Source organism: Rosa rugosa, chromosome 7 (assembly GCF_958449725.1).
Source record: "Rosa rugosa chromosome 7, drRosRugo1.1, whole genome shotgun sequence".
In the NCBI taxonomy this organism is placed as follows: domain Eukaryota; kingdom Viridiplantae; phylum Streptophyta; class Magnoliopsida; order Rosales; family Rosaceae; genus Rosa; species Rosa rugosa.
This window is the reverse complement of record NC_084826.1, coordinates 19,768,981-19,791,802: the sequence shown is the minus strand read 5'-3', so window position 1 is coordinate 19,791,802 and position 22,822 is coordinate 19,768,981. Positions and strand designations below refer to the sequence as shown.

Here is a 22,822-nt window from a genome sequence, read left to right as displayed (position 1 = left end):
AAAAGATCATGGATGTCTTTGCTTTATGAGAGAAATAAGCCAGAAGGTGTTCTGGTAGCTTCAATGACGAGGAAAAAATGGAGAAAGCCAAGATCTTTAATGACAAATTGTTGGCTTAATTGATTGATCAGTTCTTGACAATGAGGAAGAGATGTGCCCATGATGAGATTGTTATTGACATAGACGAAAAATGAAGGTGATGGTTGCATCAAATTTGAAAAAGAGAGGTCCAATGTGGAAACCCAATGAGAAAATATGATAGTTCAATTCAAAATACCAAGTCCTTGGGGATTGTTTGAGGCCATAGAGGGATCGATGTAGCTTGCAGACATGATAAGGTTTTTGGGGATCCACAAACCCAGGAGGTTGGATCATATACACATCTTGTTGAAGATGACCGTGAAGAAAAATATTGGAAACATCCAATTGCTTAATGAACTAGTCATGTTGGATAGCCAAAGAGAGAATTAGCCGAATTGTGGATGGTTGAAAGTCGATGCTTTGTTGTTGATGGAAGCTACAAGCTGGCTTTTATATATTTTGATAGAGCCATCTTGTTTCTCCTTAATCCTAAAGACCCATTCAGCCCATCAAGTTTATATGTGGAGAGAATGGTATAAGGCTCCATGTTTTAGTGTCCTGCAAAGCTTTAATTTTTTCATCCATAACCTGCATCCAACAACTATGTTTAGCAGCCTGTTTGAAAGTGGTAGGAATAGTTGGAGGTGTTTGGGGACTGGTGATAGACTTGAAAAAATGATTTGGTTTTGAAAATGTTATTTTTGGACCTTGTCTTCATGCGATGTGGGATGAGAATAGGTTTAGTTTTTGGCTTTAGGTAATGGAGACGGTTCGATGGGTTGAATGGGTGTGGAAAGAGACAGATTAGGTTAAGGGAATAGTGGTAAAGATGGTGGAGAAAGCCAAGAGGAAGGAGAAGAGGGTGGAGGTTAAGGAATTGGGTGTGGAGAGATTATAGAGGTAAGGGAAGACAGGTGAAGGTAGAGGATGGAGGTGTTGGTGGAGTGGGTGGAGGTTGAGTGTAAGGAAAGACAGTTTCATCAAAATATTATGTTTAGATATATACTCTTTGTTGGTGTTGGAATCTAGAGCAGTAGCCTTTGTGATTCGTTGCGTAGCCAATGAAGATGCATTTGACACTTCTTAAAGCCAATTTGTTAGTTGTATAGGGACAGAGCCAAGGATAGCATGCATGCACAACCATGTGTTTGAGAAAATGGTAGTCTAGTGGCAATGAAGAAGTTTTTGGAGGAGATTGATGTTGCCGAGAGTTTTTGAAGGTAAACAGTTGATTAGATAATAGGCTTTGTGACCAACTTCAGCTAGAAGTGTGGAGGCAGATTGGATTGAGAGAAGAAAGTTCGAGTGAGTTCGAACAAATGCCGATGTTCCCGTTCAGCCAAACCGTTTTGTTCTGGAGTATGGGGATATGAGAATTGACAATATGTGCATAGACTATGACTAGAATTGAAACTAAGCTTGCTAGTAGGAGATTGAAAGAAAGACAAAATATTTTGTAAGAATTGAGCTGAATGATGACTAGTACGCTTATGCCAAAGATTGATGGATGTGGAGATACTGAGGAAGGTGAAGGGTGGATGACAATGGTGGCAAAGGTAGAGAGGATAAAGATTTTCATTAATACGGCTTTGAACAAAAACCTTCCTCATGGTAGAATCCTTAACAATGCAACCATTTTCAGTTAGAATGAAGTGACATCTATTGTCTTTAGTGAAATTAGGGATGGAAAGGAGATTATGAGAGACATTAGGAACATATAAAACATTGTTGAGTTTAAGAGGTGAACCCAAAATGGTGGAAGAACCGAGTATGGATGGTGAAGCTACGAGTGTTGCAATGAAAGAGCCACAACTAGCAATGGGCATTGTGTCCCCATTGGCTGTTGCAATTAGATCACCACCAGTATAGAGAGTGGGAGAAGAGATGATGCTAGGATGATTGGTGCTATCACATTTAGGTCAATTGGTGGAGGTAGGAGAGGGAGATATGGTGGTGAAGTGGTTGCCATTGCAGTGAATCGAGGTGGAGGAGCACGGCCTTGAAAGACATAATCCATTATGTGGAAGCAAGTGATAGTGGTGTGGTTATTCCGACCACAAATTTGGCAACAGATGCTAGAGTTGGGAGCAGAGGGTCGCTGGAGTTACAGTGGTGATCGGAAAAAAGGTTAAGCTTGGAAATTAGTGGTTCGCGGCTGGAATGGGCGATTGGGATTGTAGTTTGGGTTTGAGCTTCTAGGTTGATATGGTGGAGCATTAGACCGGGTTGGGTTTAGTGAGGTAGAGTATTGAAGGATGCTAAAATCTTATTTTGAGAATTATGATGGAGGTTGAGAATCAACTCTTATTACCTTCGTAGATATTCCACTTCCTCGCTGAGGATGTACCCATGGAGCTCTTTTAGCATGATTGGCTCAACACAGACTTTATGATGTGTATGTTGCCTTCTATACAAGTATGGATGAATTTAGAGCTCTACAATGAATGGTTTATATTGTGCCACATATCAACTTTAAATGTATGGAGCCTAGCGCCTAGATAGGTAGTACAAGATATTTTGATGGGTTTGGAATGATGTAGTGTACGTTAGACCAAGCTGCTCCTATCTTGATCATTCTGATAGTATTCCATGTTTGAGTCGCTTTGATCATTTGATGTGTGAAGTGATAGTAGTGTTGTCTCCTTGCAGTAGCTGCTTTGTGACATTTATTGAGCTACTGTTAACACTCAATGCCAAGATGGAAGCCTTCAATAAGAAATGAAGGCAAAGATTGATGGTTTTGCACAATTTTAGATAGATAAAAGGGCTTACTATCGAAGATAATCTTGAAGAAGATGATGAAAACTTTAAGGAGGAAGATGCAACATTTGAGGCCGTGCACCATAATTCCTCCACCAAAGAGACCGAAACTCAAAAAGAGCACCAAAAAAAAAAAAAAAAAAAAACTATTTAGACACATCAATTTGGGTTTGCCACAAATTAAACAATGCTGTATAGTGAGGTTCGTACTAGGGCAGCAGGTCCATTTGGAAGGCGATTCTCACGCAGACAAAGCCTAATATTCCCACTGCTGCTTCGATAGAAAGCTATTACTGTTTGTTTCTGAAGCCTTTAGGGATTGGATTGGCACCAACAAGGTCATTCAGTTAGGTTGAGCTTGATTCGTGACTGTGAGAGATTGGCTCCATCTGGGTTCTGAGGGAGAGAGCATATGCTTACCTCCTTATCTCTCTCACAAATTCGTTACCCTTCAAATCAAACTTTCCTTTTTTCTTTATTTAATCAAATCAACGGTCATCCTCGTGACAGCAGGTTCCTCTCACAATCACAACCGCCAGCAACACCAAAGTGGCTCCCCACAACCACATGACCACTCCCCCTTGATAAGCTTCCACGTGTCCAAGGACACATAATTAAGTGTTTTTGGCTTTTACTCCCCACAAAAGAAGCGCCAACGAATTTGGATCCAATTCCCTTTAATTTCCATTATCGCTTCGTTCGGTTTATTTTTACCTTTCAATCCCTCACTCCTACTTCATCCTCCGATTTCCCCAATTTTCAATCGCTGCGATTTGAATCGCTAGTCTGAACTTTACAGGTGATTTTCTCCAATTTTTACGGTAATTGTTTATTGATTCTGTTGATTAGAGTTTCAATTTCTGCTTTTGTTGATTGTTTAACTGTTTAATTCTACTCCCTGCCGGAATAATCGATGATTATAGCTATTGATTGTTCTTCTCTTTCGGGATTTTAGTATATCGGACTCCGATTTGTAGTTGTTAATAAATTGGCTAAAGAATTTGATAAGTTTACTATTTCCTTGTTCTTCAGTTTTATACAGCTTTGGATTTGATTCAGGAATGATCGTAGTTAGGAGATTTTTCTTTCGAGCACAGTGACCAATTTTATCAGCAAATGTGCATTTTTTTTTTTTTTTTTGAAGTTGGGATAATTGTGGTGTTATTGTTATAAACTGAAAATGAGGTTTTTTTTTGGATATAGGATAGTCATGGATCGGCTCAAGGCTCCGGCCCGGCTAATGATAGTTTCGGATCTTGATCATACAATGGTAGGTTTTTGAAGTGATTGTGACATTTTGGTCTCGCTTCGTTCCTTTTTCTGAAGTGGTTTTGTTGTGAATATATTTGCAGGTTGATCATCATGACAAGGAGAATCTTTCTCTTCTCCGGTTCAATTCTCTTTGGGAAGCCAATTATCGTCACGACTCTCTGCTGGTCTTTTCAACTGGAAGGTCACCGACACTGTACAAAGAATTGAGGAAAGAGAAACCTATGCTGACTCCGGATATAACAATAATGTCTGTGGGAACTGAGATAACTTACGGTAACGCGATGGTTCCAGATGATGGTTGGGTTGAGGTTCTGAATCAGAAGTGGGATAAGAACATAGTCAAAGAAGAATCAAGCAAGTTTCCTGAACTTAAGCTTCAGGTAGAGTTTATAGATTATGGAAATTGAGCAGTGTCTTAGTTTTTGATGTGATTAATAATCTGATGGGAGTTGATTCTTTTTTAACAAACTGATGTCAATAAAGAAATATTTTGTATTTGAAATCTCTGAACAATTGAACTCAACGTGGAATGCAGGCAGAAACAGAGCAACGGGCACACAAGGTTAGCTTTTATGTTGAGAAAGACAAGGCTCAGACAGTGACAAAGGCTCTTTCAGAGGCTTTGAAACAGCGTGGGGTAAGATACCATTGTTAGAGAGTGTCTTTACCTGTTTAGTTGTATTATTTTTGCCAAAGCAAAACTCTTTTTATGGTCCTTAGCATGCTGTTGCTTTTGTTATTGACCTTGTGTTGTTACTCCATTTTTAAACAGTTGGATGTTAAGATAATCTATAGTGGAGGAATAGATTTGGATATATTACCACAAGGTGCTGGAAAAGGACAAGCTCTTGCATATTTGCTTCAGAAATTTAAGACTGAGGGACATCCACCTGTTAATACTCTTGTTTGTGGTGACTCTGGAAATGATGCTGAGCTTTTTAGTATCCCTGAAGTATATGGAGTCATGGTACATAGTTGCACTTGTTTCTCTTCAGATATTCTTTTATTTAATTTTTTTTTTGCCCAATCAGAAATGGTATGTAGTTCACCATGTTCATTTGGTCTCTATCCTCATTCATAATGGGCTTGTCATCCTTTCTTGACATCAATAAATTACTGCCAACCATGCAGGTTAAGAACGCCCAAGAAGAACTGTTGCAGTGGCATGCTGAAAATGCTAAGGATAACAAAAAGATTATTCATGCAACAGAGAGATGTGCAGCTGGTATCATTCAAGCAATTGGTCACTTTAGTCTAGGTCCAAATTTGCCCCCCAGAGATGTTACAGATACTTCAGACTGTACGCTGGAAAATGCGAACCCTGGTCATAGTATAGTGGAGTTTTTCTTATTCTACGAGAAATGGCGACGTGCAGAAATTGAGAATTCAGAGATCTATCTAGCCGGTGTGAAAGCCAATTGTGTATGTTTCATATCCTCATGAAATCAAGCGATCTTATTATTTCATAATTTTAGGTTGTCAGAAGAATTATCGTCTTTTCAATGTTAGATTCTGACATTGTTTAGAAATGCTTCTTGTTATCATTTTGGCAATTCAATAGTTTATGTTATTTTTATATTCTGTTGAGAACCGACGTGAAGTTTTCTGGGATCACATGAGTAGCATGCTACATATTTACAAGGTTCAAGATTGAGCTTTTATTGTTTAGTTGTTAAAGAAGACGGTGAGCTGAAATTAAAGAACAAAAGATTAGGAGTCGTATGTTTGGAAAATGTGCAAAGGTTTCTACATATATGCTCATCTTAGTTTTTCTTCAATGCATGTTGCATTCTCAAATCTATAGCGTTTTCACGAAGAGATGTTGTTCCTTAAAACTTATAATGTAACCTGTAAAATAGTTTATAATTTGGTTCCTATTGACTAAAATAAGAATGTTGTGGTTGATTTGTGGATTGAACTTTTTGACTGAGCAGACTTTCTCTGTACTTTTTTGTAGAATTAGAGGGGCATTGGATATTTCTTTTTTATAATCATTCCACATAATAGGGGCCTTTTTGCATCTGAATCACCCAGGTGTTTATCAGTTACTAATCGATAGTTATGTTTTCATTGGGTCAGTGTCCATCTGCTACATATGTCCATCCTACTGGCAACGAGCAAAGTCTTCATAACTGCATAAATGCTCTGAGAGGCTGCTATGGAGACAAACAGGGAAAACATTATCGAGTTTGGGTAGATCAGGTTTTACCAACACAAATCGATTCAAAGACGTGGCTAGTGAAGTTCGATATGTGGGTATTATCTGGTGGGTCTCTCTCTCTCATCCTTCTGTTTGTGCAACTCAACATGTTTTTTTACTTCATTCATCTTGATGATGTGTTGGTTTTAACTTTTAACGAGATTACTATCTTGCAATTCTGGCTCCTTTGGGTACTCGTAGAGAAACTGAAAAAATATTGGTAGATATATCAACAGTTTTGGGATTTGTTGGTTGTTGAGAGAACTTATTACTAAATGCATTACATGATCTGAGTATCAGAATAAGTTCACTGAAGCAAAGTTGATTCGGCCAAAGTATAATATGTTCACTTATCTTAAAAAGCTTGATATGCCATGGCCTGCCAGTGGTTGTTTTATCAAGTAATCTATCTTACTTTTTGCAGAACAGTATACACTTCTTTAGATAATTGTTGACTCTGAGATTTAGAGTAAATTTGTATTGCCAATATGATGACTAATTTGTTTTTCTAATGTCGAGTCATTTTGTCAGAGGAAACACAAAAATATTTTGAATTCTTCGTTTTGAAATCGGACTTCTGTTTACATTTAATAAGCTTTCTAGTCATCCCAAAAGCTTCCCTTAACGTTCTCTAGAGCTGTTTTGAATTCTATTTAAAAGCATTTATATTCTATGTAATTTCTTCTTTATGATTTTATCTTTTTCATGGCGAATTATTTGGAAGGGTAATCATACACAAGAGGGAAAGTGTAGAAAATATCATGAACTGCTAGGTTTTCTCTTATAAGTTCTTGCAATTTTCTACTGTTCTTTTGACTTTACCCCTTGTTGTAGGTGAGGAACAATATGCAGCAAGGGGGACTGCTATATTTTCTTCAAAGGTAAGATAGGAAATTGCTATTGGGTTCTGTCCTCCCATAGTTGCACTTGAACATTTCCTAACATCCAATGCACCATTTCAGGGTGAGAGTCCTTCAGATCAGCTCACTTGGATTCGTGGGCATCAGACATGGATCAGAGGATATGAACCAAAACAAGTTACACCATTTTTCGGCTAAAATGTGCCCACGGCTTCACTTGAAAGGTGCTACTACAGTGCCCTAAAATCTCCTCTATGAAAATAATTGTTTTATAGGGTTGTGCATCTTTAATATTCAAGTTTTGATAATTCACATGTAATCATCAGCTACATGAAGATGGCCAAGTCCATGGTTGATTCAGTATAAAATAATTGTAAGGCTAATACTCGTGGTCTATAATCTACCGTCTTACTTCAGTCTTGATAAACACTATTCGAACCTGAATGTATGACAGGGAGAAATGACGATGATGAGAAAGTAATCCTTGTACATATGCATATCGCCATGGCTTATAGTTTGTTGAGCCATATGTTTTCAAATTTCGTAGTTTCCTTTTTACTTTTTGATTTCTGTTACTAGAAAATGTTTTGATACATTGAAGCAAGAACGAGCTAAACTTGAACGGTTGAACTAAAAGTGATGTTCTGTTGTGATAATAATTATGTAGGAGGGTTGTAGAGTGAGTGGTAATGTTCATTTATTCTTACTGAAGATTATGGTTTGAATCTGATTTGAATCCGGTCTCCTCCGGCTGAAAAGGAACTACTAAATATTTGGATTGAGATCTGAAATCTTTGCAAGTTTCCTTTTCCTCTCAAGTTTAAAACATGGGGCGGTGTACATAACTACATATGATAAATTTTGGATCAGTAAACGAGTGGGAAAGTCGGAAACTCTAGCAACACTTTATTGGAGATAAATGTCTTATCCCTAATGGCTACAATGAGGTATTGCTCCACTCACTAAACCCTAAACGAAACATACGTATGGTGTGCCAAATTTTCTTGAGATTTTATCTATTTGAAAGGAAACATATAGTGCGATGACAGCATTGTGTCTACGGTTTCCTTAACAAAATGCATTATTGATGACCAATGAGTCTTCAAACAAGTATTGATGCACAGAAAATCACTGCAATCTCCAAGTCCCAAAGACCCAAACTAACCATGTTCACACACACATACAAATGCACATTCCCAAAACCTTTTCTCAAACACACAAAGATGGAAGTTTGGAACACTGTAATCAATCACCCGTGATCCAAATAAATGCATCACGTGCATTAGTGCTTTTCACATTTTAGCTTTGCATGACACAGGTGCACTAAACCGAGCACCACACGTAACACTCCTCAAACCCTACTTCCCACGTGGCGACTCAAAGCTGCTCACCCACGACACGTATGAGATAAAACATAACATATTTCAAATTCAAAAACCCTTATCTACTATCCCACTCTCACTCTCTCCCTTTCAAATCCAAATTCCAATTCTTCCGCCACACTCTTTCTCCTTTCCTCTTTTTCCTTCTTTATATATGGGTCTTTTCTGGATCTCTGATCTCATAAACTGAGAGAGAGAGAATTTGGCATCTATGGGGCTTAGGATCGTGTACGGAGTTCTGTTCCTGTCATTCTCCTGTGCAGCCATCAAGCTCCTCCACCTTATGCTCCACCCAGTATTCTACCTCACCACCTGAGAAACTTATTTGAATCTGCAGCAGGTGAAATGGGTTAGTCAGACAACGTATACTTAGGGTTCCTTTGGGATGTATACCAATTGGGTTTCTATTAGTTTTTTTTTTATTGCAGTGTTTGTTGTTGTAAAAATATGTAATGTAATGATTGAATGTTGGTCCTGATGATATGTTAAGTGGGGATGAAAGTGTGTGGTGGTTGATTTTGTTTGGTGTAATATCGTGGGATTGATTTCAGAGTTTTTGCTCTAATTGCTTACTATTTACGTGTTCATATATTGTTTCTGATGTGGATTGTGGTGCTTGAACTTTATGAAATGGTGGATGGGGATCATGAGGCATGAATCTTATGATCGTTAGGGTAGCAATATTATTCATTGGAGTCATGGTTTGGTGTTGATTGGACATTGGACATTCATGAATAGCCAGTTGGTGCAATATTGGTGAAAGAGCCAACACATCCTGAGCTGATTCTCTATAAATAGGGCATCACACGTCTCAAATCAGGTATGATTCTGTGATCTGGCACGGTTAATGACTCTGCCAAAATTGTTCGAGCATCGGAGGGTCTAACACCATCTCCTTAATCCTACCTTTCTGTTTTGCAAGTTCTCCATGGCTACCCCTTTGGCCCGCATCTTTGCCTACGGAACAACGGATCGGTCCGCTCTCAATTGCTGACCCATCTCTGAAAAGCACTACAGCAACATGGCCGATCTCATCTACTCTTGGTCTTGGTGGATGGTGATGGATGGTGGCGAATGAATTGATGGGTTGCGACGTGTTTTTTTTTTTAAGAAACAATGAGTTTTATTCATTAAATATGATTTAGATCGTACAATAGGCATCTGAAATAATAGTCGGCTGAAGTGAAGCACTCAGTTTGAATAGAAGGATTCAAAACCGAGGCTGAGCAACAGAATTTGCTTGTCTATTTACATGAAGAAATTCAATGAAAGGAAAAGACTTACATAAATCATTGATATCATGTACTAGGTTACTAGGTTACTTAGTAGAGTGGTCACCAACCAGAGTAACAGATTGTATAGCAACAGCTTCTACCTTTGTCGCTCCCAATTGTTGAAGCATCTGCAGGCCATGCTTGATAGCTAGTAATGAGGTAACGTGATAAACTGCACTTTACATGAAAAAGCAGCCATAAAATTGCAGTTTTCATCACGCAATACTCCACCAACACCTCTATGGCAAATATCATTAAGGAAGGCACCATCCATGTTCATTTAGATGATACCGGAAGGCGGTGGACTCCAAAACCAGATCCTTGAACCCTACTGAATCGCTAAAGCAGGCTTCCCAGTAGCACAAGCTTTGTTAAACTCCTCCAACCAACTCATGGCATGAGCCACCAGCGCCGAACTGGTTCTATGCTGTCCATTCCACAGTTATTCATTGCGGTTTCGCCATAAAGTCCACATGAGTACTAGCAGCTGATCAGAAGCAGAGGAAGATAATGTGCTAGCCTTGTCCAATAACTAGTTCTTAACATTCAAAGGATTAGAAGTATTAATGTTAAAAAGAAAGGATGAGCACTTCAAATTGATTGAGCTAGAGAACATTGACAGAAAACATGTCCCAAGTCTTCTAAATGAAAAGAACACGGTAAACATCTCATCTCCCCTTCGTAGCCTTTCAGAACCAAAGATGCTCTAGTAGGCAGTAAGTTATGATAAGTAGCCCTACACCCAAAAACCGCAACTTTACCTGGTACTTTAGCCTTCCACAAGACTCTCCACAAGGTAGCGTAAGGATCCCCTCCAGAACTAGAGGCTAAAATATTACCCAAAGAGAAATCCCTAGCCACCCTATAAGCATATTTGGCATAAAAGAAACCCTGCTTGTTGAACTTCTAAGTAATAACTTCTTGCCTCCTTCTAATAAGAGGAATGCTCAAAACTCTTGAAAAAAATTCCAGGAGGAAAACATGCATGCAAAGCCGGCTCCACTAAAGTATTTGATGCGACGTTATGGGAGCTCTTGTTGGGATTAAAAGTGGAATGACTAGTAATAATAAAACTATTAAAGTAAAATATGAAAATGAAACACCAAAGATATTTAACTTATAAGGCCTGCTCACCTAAGGGACAGTTTTTAAGGGACTGTGAGGGACAAGTGAATCTGATGGCTGAAAATAAATGCACAGTTTTAAGTTGTTATAATTTCTGCTTTTATATTTAATACATGTGGTTGAGATGCATTTGTCCCTCACAATCCCTTAAAACTGTCCCTTAGGTGAGCAAATCTGTTTAACTTATTATGATAAGGGAAAAAAATACAAACAGTACTCAACCTATGGCCCACTAGTAACTTCAGTACCTAAGTTTTCAAAACTATCACTTTGGTACCCAGGTTATCTAGCCCGACCCAACTTTAGTACCTAAAACACTGTTGGCCGTTACGGTGTTAGCCACCTGGCAAACTTTGAAGGGTATTATGGTCCCTTCACTGTTCGTCTTCTTCTTCCTCTCTTTATTTTGCAGAAGAGGCACATTCTCGTCGGTCATCCGCTCTGACCCAACGACGCAGCCTCGCTCAATTTCAACACCGACCCATTTCTCCTTCGCCGTTACTTTCCCCAAAGACTCATACTTTTCTCGTTTTCTCCCTCCCAAATTTTCCCCCAAAGCTCTCGCCTTTTTCCAATGAGCCTCGATCCTCAGATCCATGGAGGGCCGGCCCACAATTCTACATAGCAGATTGCTTCGTTTCCCATCTGGGTTTCGCCAATGCTTTAAGAATAACAGATCCCAGTAACGATCTCTGAGGTTTTTTCTTTTTGTTCTTTGGATTTTTTCTTGTTTGGATTGATTGGTGTGTTGCATCTCTATTGCCGTCAATGGTGATGGTAATATTGATGGCGTCCTACATGTCCGGTGTTCTGGGTATTTGAGTGTCGTCTTCGAATTCCAGGCCTGTCGTGAAATCGCGCTGCACGACCCAATTCTCCACAATCCTTTCCAACGACACCAAAATCCGGCGTTCCGACCTAACAACATAATTCAATTAACCCATACATCACATGTCAACCATTTCACAGTAAGCATACAACAAAGCAATCAACCCCAATCCAAAATTTTGATACCAGTAGCAAATTCATCAACACACACTCATTTTGATCATGCAACCCATACCGCACAGCCAACCCAAATCTTCAACTTTCAGGGACTAACATCCGATTGTCACCAAGTACCAAACTTTGATTCAAGGTCGGGGTTATACCTTGGAAAATCGAAAATCAACTTCAATCACCCAAACTCAGCTTCCCGAGCTCACTGCCGAAACTGGAATGGTGGTGAACTGTTGACTTCCATGCTAGCCGCTCAACAAGCTTCTCCAGGGTTGATCTTTGATTGTATCCGAGCAAGAAACGGAGCCCAGAAATGCCGAGAAAGTCGCCGGCGTAAGAACACGGCAGAACCGAGATGAACCCAGAAATGAAGTTGTCAAAACATGATCCAATTGAAAACTAATTACATAAACATGTAGAGCATGACGAGGGGATGAATTTCCATACCAAATACACCCCAAACGGTGGCCGGAGTCGCCAGAATTTGTTGAAACTCGCCGGAGGTTCTTCAAGCTTTGGATCTTCGATTCTCCGTTCCCAGTCGCTGCATGTATAATCTGGGACCACAGGGACGTAGACGACACCGAGATGAAGCTGCTGGTGGCCGCGCGCCGTCGTGGGGTGGCCGGAAGGCGTCCCCCTGGTCGGGTTTCCTTCTCAGGTCGCGGTGGTGCCTGGGTCAGAGCTCCCAGCTCTCTCTCTCTCTCTCGTGTTTTGCCTTCTCCGCCGACTCCCAGTTCATGGTCTCCGTCTCCGACGACAAAACCCTCCACCTCTTGGACTTCGAAACCGGCGACCTCATCAAAACCCTCCGCGGCCACACAAACGAAGTTGGGAGAAACAAGAAGACAGAGAGTGTGAGGAAGAATAAGATGAACAGTGAAGGGACCATAATACCCTTCAAAGTTTGCCAGGTGGCTAACACCGTAACAGCCAACAGTGTTTCAGGTACTAAAGTTGGGTCGGGTTCCGAATTTCAAGTACCAAAGTGATAGTTTTGAAAACTTAGGTACTAAAGTTACTAGTGGGCCATAGGTTGGGTACTGTTTGTATTTTTTTCCCTTATGATAAATTGAGTATCTTATCGTTTAGGTCTTCCTATAGGAGGTTAGTTGCGTTTCTTATGTCTGTCCTACCTCCTTTCTCTTTGTAACATTCTTTTCATTAAATAAATTTCACTCGCTTGATCGAGTTTTCAAAAAAAAAAAATTGAGTATTGTTGTAGGAGAATGGAATTGTGTGTTTATTATTGATAATAGGAGCCCTTTAAATAGGGAGTTACAAGGTACCCAAAAAGGTAATAGAATCTGATTACAATTGAATACCTAGAACACATTCCTATTACAACTCTAAACCCTAGTTTGTAGAGGCACACATTATGTCGATATCCTTCAACACTCCCCCTTGTGCCGCTCAAACTTAGTGATGACGCTTTGATTGTTGCCTCGTTAAAAACTTTGCCAGGTAACAAAAACCCTGTGGGACAAAAATAACCCTGGTCGAAGGACAAAAAGAGCACAACACGTCCTTCACTCTTCGAGATCGAACATGTAGACATCATGCCTCCCCCTGATGTCAATATCTCCCCTTGATTGCTACAATCATGGGAGTTCGGATAACTTTCTCAATCCGATGCTCTTCACATGTTTCTCGAATGTGGATTTTGGTAACAACTTAGTAAATAAGTCCGCTACATCATCCTCTAATCGGATTTGGTTCACTTCAATATTTAGAAGTGCTTGTTGTTGCTGATTGTAAAAGAACTTAGGCGATATATGCTTGGTGTTGTTGCCCTTGATGAAACCTAATTTCATTTGTTCAATACAAGCTGCATTATCCTCATAAATGCATGTAGGTTCATCTGTGGTAGACTTCAAACCACAAGTTCCTCGAATGTGTCTAACTATAGACCTTAGCCATATGCATGCTCGCACAGCTTCATGTAGAGCAATAATCTCTGCATGATTTGAGGAAGTAGCAACAAGGGTCTGTTTTGTAGACCTCCAAGATATCGCTGTGCTTCCCATGGTAAAAACATAACCCGTTTGGGAGCGACCTTTGTGAGGGTCAGAGAGATACCCTGCATCAGCAAAACCCATCAAGACATCGTTGTCATTTTGATGGAGGGGAGGAGGAGCACGGAAGGTGGCGTTTTGCCTTGTGGAGTCCGATCCCACACTTCTGTTATTTCTTTTCTCTCTGTAGGGATAAAACAAGCCCATATCAATCATACCCTTTTAAGTAACGAAAGATTGTCTTTATACCAGTCCAATGGCGTTGCGTTGGCGCGAGGCTATATCCAGCCAACAAGTTCATAATAATTGAGGTGTCCGGTCTTGTATTGTGCTAAGTACAATAATGCGCCTATTGTACATAAGTAAGCACTTCTGCTATTAACACGTCTTCGTCATCATCCCTGGGACGAAACGGATCCCTTTTAGGGCCAAGACTACAGACGACCATGGGAGTGCATTTTTGACTTTATCAAAATGCCTAAGCATCTATTGACACGGTATACAAAACCGTGTTCTCCCAAGGTCCTTCCTCTCAAACTCGGATTTCAGGTGTTTAGCGGTTTTCCTTAACTCACAAGGGTTCCAATTATGTTTATCAACATAAACCGCGACAATTGCAAATCCGGAACTTGTCATGGAAACGCGTGGGCATAGTTCATCATATCCCTTCCCAATCAAGTAGTCACTTTAGTGAGCGTTTCAACCTCGTTGCAAACGTGCTCCGTGGTCTAGAGCCACTTGACTTGGGTAAATGAAGTTCACAAGAACCTTCATTATATTCCGTATCTAGATCCCCATAAAGATATGTAGTGACCACATTTGTAAGCTGCATGTTCAGTTATTTGGAAACTACCAAACTGACAAGGTAGTGGAGTGCAATGACATCCATTACGAGAGAATATGTCTTCTCGTAGTCGATTCCAGGGCGTTGTGAGATTACCATATCTTTTTCTCGTCACGCTATCTAATGAAGACCTATTAATGTCAACAGGTTTTATGTTAGGAGGTGTTGGCATCTCAGGCCCGAAATCCTTCCTCTTCGTTAGTGAATCCAATTCAACCTGGATCGCATATTTCCATTTAGGCCAATTTTCTCTACGTTGACATTCTTCAACGGAGTAAGGTTCGATGTCATTGGTCTCAATAATTCCACGTCCTCATGTACACTAGTGTAGTTCGTAGAGATCTCTATATTCTCAGGAATTGGTTCTAACATTGAGGCGTCCCCCAACGATGTCTCTTGGACATAACCACAATCCAAAATATTCTCATGAGACGGATTTTGAGTATCAATGATCAATGGATCAAGTTGTGCCAAACTCGCTCTCTTCTTAGGGCGAGAATCCATCGAACCTATGGGTTTCCTACTCTCTCTAGCGGAACCCATGGCCTATGACGCCATTATGCCACCTTTGTGGCGTCACCATACCACCATCCATGGTAGTGGTGCAGTACCCATCTTCTCTGGGTGGCACCATGTCCTCTTGTGGGGACATCAATCCTTGCAGGCATGTTTGCAGCAGGTATATGTGATCTCGTCACTTTTAGGGGATCAAGATGAGACATAGTGGGGACAGACCACGACAATTCCTGTCGTTCCTGTTGAACATTGACGTTCTAATCTCCCCCTAACGACGGGAAGACTGTCTCATCAAAGTGACAATTCGCAAATCCAGCGAAATAGAGATCGCCTGTCAAGGGTTCTACATAGCGGACTTATAGTTGGAGACTCATGTCCAACAAATATATATATGCATTCGTTGCAATGACTCATGTTGATGCGCTGTGGCGGCGCAATTGGCACATGAACCGCACACTCAAATATGCATAAATACGAGATATTAGACTCGAACCCAGTCACTAGCTGTAACGCAAATAAAAGTTGAGTGGCTGCTATGAGTTGTAGACGAATTAGCATAGCTGCATGCGATATTGCATAACCCAAGCGGAAATATTGGTGCGCATTACCAATGTCCGGGCTACCATCGTAGTCATTTAATGGTGGCTTTTTCGCGAGACCAATTGGGTGTGTACATGGGAATACGATACTTGATATCAATACCCAATGATATGCAATAGTCATCGAAAATTGTCGATGTAAACTCTCTAGCATTATCAAGTCAAATTGACTGAATGGGATGATCTGGGTTGTGAGCCCGTAGCCATATGTTATGTGCTAGGAGTGTAGTATAAGCAGCATTACGAGTGGATAATGGCACAACACGTGACCAGCGTGTTTGCGTATCAACCAACACCATAAAACATCTATACGGTCCGCAAGTTGGTTGATCAAATCCATAGAATTCCCTTAGATTCTTTGTAAGAATGGAATTATTTCCTCAATCTCCTTTGCATAGGATGGTCTCAATCCTAAATAACAGGCTTTACAAAACGAAACATGGGCCTTATAATCAACCAATGAAGGTTTTGGTTAAGCCACAATGTCAAAATGGACTTGAGAAGTAGAGAGAGGAGTTTATGGCGTTAATGCCATGTATTTGCCGCAGGGGGTAGGCGGTGCCGGCCATGTGTGGCCGGTCTTGCACAATCATGGCGCCATGAGGCGCATGTGCAGCTCCTCGAACCAATTCTTGGTTCTTACTTTTCTTCGTTCTAAAAATGGATGTCCGTGTGAAGTCTTGTAATACACGGATCATCATGTCACGACTTGGGTGTCCCAAACGGTCATGTCAAAGCCTATATGTGTCAGAATCCCATAAGTCGTCTCTCATGACATGGTTGGATTCAATAGTGGTTTCATACAACCCACTAGAGCGACACATAAGTTTCTCTAATACTCGTTTATGTCCGTAGTCATTAGAGGTGATGCAAAGGAACTCTGTCCATTCTCATAATGTGTTTCCACATGAAAACCATTGTCTCTTATGTAATAAAGTTTGAATTAAATAAGGTATGTCCAAGACATTAAGTAAAAGAATCGACACTTTATTAATAGCCAATGATTACATCAAAGTTTCCAAAGTCTAATCCATAATAAAAAAATCAAACTTAGACAAATCGTAGTCACTCAATCCGTTTGGTAACTCCAATCAAATATGACCAGGGAAGTAGAGAGAGATGTTGGTGGAGCGAGGCTCTCTTAAGTACCACATCTCAATTACTTTCCTAGACATCATACTTCATTGGATGCGCCTCATGAGAAAGAGTTAATGCAAATTGTCATTTATTGACTAAGGCATATTGCCATTACATATTTCTTGGAAAATAAAAGACTATTCGAAATAAAAATCTGCGGCATTTTGTCTTCATCGCCAGATTTAAAGTCTTTTTGAACTCGATGTCTTGATCACCATGACCGGCTACCTTCTTAGGTACATTGCAAATTCGGGTCCATTGATCAGACGTTCCATATCAGAAATAGACACCATAAAGAGGATTCTCCCTTGATTGAGGCGCATTGGCGCAATTTGCATGGTTCCTAGGACCAGTGGCGTTGGAAAGTGATGACCATGGCCAACGTTGGCTCCATGGTTTCCAACCCTTCTTCCCTCAAAATCACGGCTCCTACGGTCGCGTGATTGTCGCCTTAGGCGATTACCTTCTCGAGCATTTCGATTGTATGGATCATGACGTCGATGGCGACTTTCTCTAGCCATGGGACGATGCTCTTGATGGCCATCTTGAGGCCTATCAATATCTCTGTTCATAGCTTCAATAAGCTGTTGAAAACTTGTGATCCGTCTTGCATTTATATGAGTCCGAAATAAATCACAGGATCTCATAGCATAGACAGGGAAGGTATTGAGGGTTTTCTCAATCAATTGTTCTTCTGTAATCGTCTTGCCACAGAAGTGCATCATTGCATTGATGCGGAGGGCTTCCGAATAAAATTGCATGACTGTGTCAAATTCAGAGAAGCGAAGATCTTTCCATTCTGCTTCTGTATTCGGAAGGATGGAGTCACGAACATTGCCATATCGTTCGCGAAGCGCTTGCCAAAGCTTTATAGCGCTATCCTCATTTATGAACTCAAACTGGAGGTCACTATCCATGTGACATTTCATGAAGGCAAGTGCCCTGGAAATATCTTTCTCAGTTTGAGGGTCTGCAGCTGTTTCTATAGGACAAAGCTCTTGGATTGTATGCAATAAGGTGGAGCTCAACATCCTGAGCCCACGTTAGGTATCTTTTGCCTGCATAATCCAATGGAACAAAATCGAGTATGTTCGAGTTTGACATCCTGAAAAAGGGTGAAACAAGAACGAATTAGTTTCGGAGCTAAACTTCCACGAAAACTAACAATAATAAGATTTCCGAGCTATGCTACCAAGAAATCGATTTCCAAGAATCTCTTTTGGATTAGACCAAACAATGATGTTTTTAATATGGTCACAATTTGATGCTTTATGGACGCTCTTAGTCCAAGCATTATGAACACTCTTAGTTCATACGAACGCTCTTAGTTCGTTTAATTATGAACACTCTTAGTTCATACGAACACTCTTAATTCGTTAAGCGCGAATCCCCACAATTCCGCTTTCAAAATCATGTTCATATTATACAAATCCTGCAGCAAAATAAAGGAATTTAAAAGACAAGAAAGCAGGAACTTTAATCGTAAAAACTTACTTAGTAATTTAAAGCTTTGCTTCACGATACTTTATACATGCGCGTGTTGATGCAGGCGTGTAGCTAAATTAGGATTGCCGGAATCTGGTCGGAAATTGGCAGTTGGTGGGCTGCTCTTTTCCCTTCTTTTTTTTTTCTTTCTTTTTTATCTTTTCGGGCCCAAGCCTGCTCCCCCCCCTTTTTTTTCTTTCTTCTTTTCTTCTTTTCTTTCTTTTCTTTCTGGGCCCACTCCTTCCCCTTCTTCTTCTATGCGTCTTCTTCTTCTTCCTTTTGTTTTGTGGTTGTTTTTTTTTCTTTCGCTGGCAGAAGGTGTGCAGGTAGCTTCGGCAGCAGGTGCGCAGGGCAGGCAGGGCGCAGGCGGGCTTGCAGGGATGCAGGGCGCTTGCTTGCAGTAGCGGAAGGCAGAAAGCAGCGCGGGCTGCTGGGCTTGCGGCTGCAGGCGAGCTGGGCGAGGAACACAGCAAGGACGCAAGGGGCGTGCACGGCTGCAGGTAGCAAGCAGGCGAGCTGGGCAGCTGGGTGTGCGTGCGGCTATGCAGCAGGAAGGTGCAGGGGAGCGTGCGGCTGTGCAGCAGGACGGTGCAGGGGAGCTTTCGGCAGGAGGTTGGAAGATGCGGCAGGGGGCTGCGGTGTGCAGGAGCTACGGGGGCAGCAGCAGTGCGTGGGCTGGAGGCTGCAGGGAGGTTGCGGCAGATTTTGGTGTTTAAGTTTTTTCTTTTTTTTCGGCTAGGGTTAGGGCTGGTGCTGATAACGTGTTGTAGGAGAATGGAATTGTGTGTTTATTATTGATAATAGGAGCCCTTTAAATAGGGAGTTACAAGGTACCGAAAAAGGTAATAGAATCCGATTACAATTGAATACCTAGAACACATTCCTATTACAACTCTAAACCCTAGTTTGTAGAGGCACACATTATGTCGATATCCTTCAACAAGTATCAATTAAATTATGTTTAGTCTCTGTACTTTGCTTCAAATATCGTTTCACTCCCTGACATTTCAATTTCATCTAAAAACTCTCTAATCTCTCAATTTTCCTCCAATATGTCCATTCCGTTAACTCTCCATCCACAAACTTCGTTAAGTTTCTGACGTGGCAATCTCTTTCATGCCAACTCACTCTGATAATGGTGAAATGTCCAATATACCCCTCTGATCTTTCTCCCTTCCTTTTTTTTTTTTTTTTTTTTTTTCTTTTCTTCCTGCCTTCTTCTTCTTCACACCCAAACCACCATAACCACCACTGACCTCTCTTTCCGAGCTCAACCACCAATCTCATTGCTATCATATCCAACATTTGGGTATTTCCCAAGTTCATCAAAAACCAAATTCCACCTCAAATTAATCCCCAATTCTTTCTCTGAAACCCAAAATTACCCGAAAACAATCAAATCAAAGCATAAACAACACCAAAGTTACTAAATTGGGAATTAAAATCGCATAAACAACATCACTTCAAAGACAAACTCATCCACAAAACCACCATTTGAACCAGACCCAGAATCCAAATCACCATTTGAGCAAGACCTAGAAACCTCAGGGGTCCGTAAAACTGGTCGTTTTCAGTGAAAATTTTTCAAATTGGGCTTGATATGGAGAGAGAAAGTTAGTACCAGACTCGTTTCTGATAGTGCATGTACTTCACCATCTCCACCGCAAATGACTCCGCCATGTCCGCCGCAAAGTTTCCAAGTTTCTGATAATAATAAGAGCTCCATCTTGATTTGATGCAGCTCCCAACAAAACACTTCTCTTTCTCGAGGTTTTCCTTCTCTATTTTCAGCCTTACTTCTTTCCAAGCAACTTCGCGTTCGCGTTCTTCGATGCAGCTCTGCATCTCTCTCTCTTTCATGTTTCTGTCTTGAATATCGGCATCCAAAGCTTCCTTCAGCTCCTGTACGAACTTGTCCACCACCACCACTTTGATTCTCAGAGACAATTCGAAACTCCAATCTTAAACCCACAATTCTAATTGGAAAAAACCTTAACATGCTGATTCACTCAGATTCGGGAATCGGGAGTTCCGACTAAGCGGCGATTGCCGAAAGGTGGGGACATTATCGATGTTTATGGGTTTCATCTTCTGGGGATTAGAGTTTGTGAATTTGGGGGAATTTGTTGTTTTGGGTTTCGGTCAAGTTTGGAGATTTCTGTATGGTTCTGAAGTGGTTTCGGTGCTGATTTGAGCTAGTTGTTTGGGTAAATGAACAAGAGTACGAAGAGATTGCAGGAAGAACAAGATGTAAAAGAATTAAAAAAATATACAAAAAAATTAAAAGGGGAGGCTAGGGTTTTTCTCGACTTTTAACATCCACCACGCTTACGTGGCGCTGAGTCGGCGTCTACTTATTTGCCATGTCAGCCAGTTAACGGAACGGAGCATTTGGATGAAATGGACCAAATAGAGAAAAATTGAGAGGTTAGGGAGTTTTTGGATGAAATTGAAATGTCAGGAACTGACCTTGACATGGACTAAACATAATTTATTCCTAAATATAATTAGCAATACACAATGATCACCTACTCAGGGCTATGTTCAAATTGTATCATTGTCCGTAAAGTTCTAAAGCAACATATGTAATGTGACCCTAAAAAAACTGTAATGTGAACCAGTAACCGAACAAATCAATAATATTCAAATTTAGGACCACCTATCTGCCTAGGCTTTCCTAGGAATATCAACGATCTATAAGTTGTTTAATTTGCACCTTATTCTATTTCTTAAGACTTTTAGGAAGCTTTGGATCTTTGGGAAGCTTCATCTTTTTAATCTACAACTTCTCTTCTTTTGGCTTGTTTTTACTACTAATTGAGCAACCCAATCTACTCTTCTTTGTTGGGAGATCACAATGACACCCTCTTGTGATGATGAGGCAATAGAGGGTTTGAAATTCAACCTTACTGGAGTTATAGGGACAATATGCTTGGACCTCTTAGCATAGGTGAAGAGCACAACAGTAGCCGAGCGCTTCACATCAGAGATCGATGTGAACTCAATAGAAGTGGTTATTAGCTGCTATTCATTGTTGACTGCCGTTGAAAACGCACTGCTGAGTGGTCAAAACCAAAGCATAAATACTGCAGGGTACAGAAAACCGGTGCATTTGCAGCTGAAAATGGGTCAGGGACCGACAATGGGAAGATAAGGTTGGCCCAATGAGCAGAAGGGCTAGCCACTAAAGCAGCCATAAGGTGCTTCCCGACATTTGAAACCTTAAGATTAAGGTTAGCTTTAGGTCTAGGAGTACAACCGGATAACACCACCATACTCCTTTGGAAAAGATGGGCCTAAACACCCAGCCTTAGGATGTTCAAGAAGTTCACACACACTGCAAAAACGAACAAACTTGTTGTGCTTGACCTAACAGCAGCAGAAACACTTGGTGAGAACAACTCAAATGGAAGACACACCTACTTCACCGTCGTCAAAATATCGTGTTATGGTCACCTATAACCCTCTTCGAACCCGCACCTGTAACCCTCTTCAGATCCATGCTTGATCATTAATGGATTGACATATCAAATTATTAAATCCACACCCGTCTATTAACAACGAATCTAGATCAAAATCCGGTCCATAGACAGGTTTGATTATACCCTAATAGAAAATTGATTTGCGGGGTTTCTATCCACTTTGTAATTTATTTCTTACTTGTTATCTATACTATTACGAAGATAAGAGAGTTTGTCAGCTTAAACAAATTTTCTTTACTAAAATAGCCTCCAAATATTAAAAAATTTAAGTAAATTTACATGATAAGGATAAAATTGTAAATTGTAAAAAAAAAGATAAAAATATATAAAAATAAGCATATTATCCAACTGCTCTCTAAAACTGCCACGCACTCACTTCAACCGCTCCTCCTATTCAACTGCTCAAAATTGGTTTCGTTATTTTAATTTTTTTGTTTTTCAAAAACTAAATACACACGTGTTTTCCTTCTAGTTTTTACCTAAAACAGCGCAAACAAAAAGAGGGGTTCTCACCCACCAACTACCAACCAATACGACAATAGTAAATCGAATGATCACGCCTATTCAGATTTAAGCTGAAATCTCGTATCCTACTAGAAAAATGAGTTGCCAAAACAAGAGAGAAATAATAGTAACTGATTAAAACTGGATTCACAAAGATACAGAAGGGCGATAGATTTGAAGTTTTTAACCCCATGAATCCAGATAAAAAATGCAGGGCTGTCACTTGTTACCTATCAAGTCTGAGGCACAGGATAACACAGGCCAAATTAGCTTAGCCGTCATTATTT

General features: G+C 40.4%; 1 protein-coding gene and 2 long non-coding RNA genes across 3 annotated transcripts; 2 read left to right on the top strand and 1 right to left on the bottom strand.

Annotated features, from left to right (window-relative positions):
• The first annotated feature begins 3,481 nt into the window (after positions 1 to 3,481).
• Positions 3,482 to 7,712, top strand: LOC133720727 (sucrose-phosphatase 1). Its single transcript, XM_062147181.1, has 9 exons — positions 3,482 to 3,640; positions 4,045 to 4,111; positions 4,194 to 4,493; positions 4,649 to 4,750; positions 4,886 to 5,080; positions 5,245 to 5,535; positions 6,193 to 6,379; positions 7,148 to 7,194; positions 7,276 to 7,712. The coding sequence occupies exons 2-9, from the start codon at positions 4,052 to 4,054 to the stop codon at positions 7,369 to 7,371; spliced, it is 1,278 nt and encodes a 425-aa protein (XP_062003165.1). The 5' UTR covers positions 3,482 to 3,640; positions 4,045 to 4,051; the 3' UTR covers positions 7,372 to 7,712.
• Positions 7,713 to 8,176: 464 nt separating this feature from the next.
• On the top strand, positions 8,177 to 9,844 carry LOC133720728 (uncharacterized). Its single transcript, XR_009851968.1, has 2 exons — positions 8,177 to 9,375; positions 9,478 to 9,844. It is a non-coding gene; the product is annotated as an uncharacterized LOC133720728 (long non-coding RNA).
• A 1,912-nt stretch (positions 9,845 to 11,756) lies between these two features.
• Positions 11,757 to 12,930, bottom strand: LOC133720075 (uncharacterized). Its single transcript, XR_009851666.1, has 3 exons — positions 12,401 to 12,930; positions 12,106 to 12,230; positions 11,757 to 11,872 (listed from the first exon to the last, which is right to left on the bottom strand). It is a non-coding gene; the product is annotated as an uncharacterized LOC133720075 (long non-coding RNA).
• Between the last annotated feature and the right edge of the window lie 9,892 nt (positions 12,931 to 22,822).

Bases quoted from the DNA above. Each gene is read 5' to 3' on its own strand.
- LOC133720727 (XM_062147181.1), top strand. From the start codon at position 4,052: ATGGATCGGCTCAAGGCTCCGGCCCGGCTAATGATAGTTTCGGATCTT. The intron at 4,494-4,648 runs GTAGAGTTTATA...CGTGGAATGCAG, and splicing joins TTCCTGAACTTAAGCTTCAG to GCAGAAACAGAGCAACGGGC. The intron at 5,536-6,192 runs GTATGTTTCATA...TCATTGGGTCAG, and splicing joins CCGGTGTGAAAGCCAATTGT to TGTCCATCTGCTACATATGT.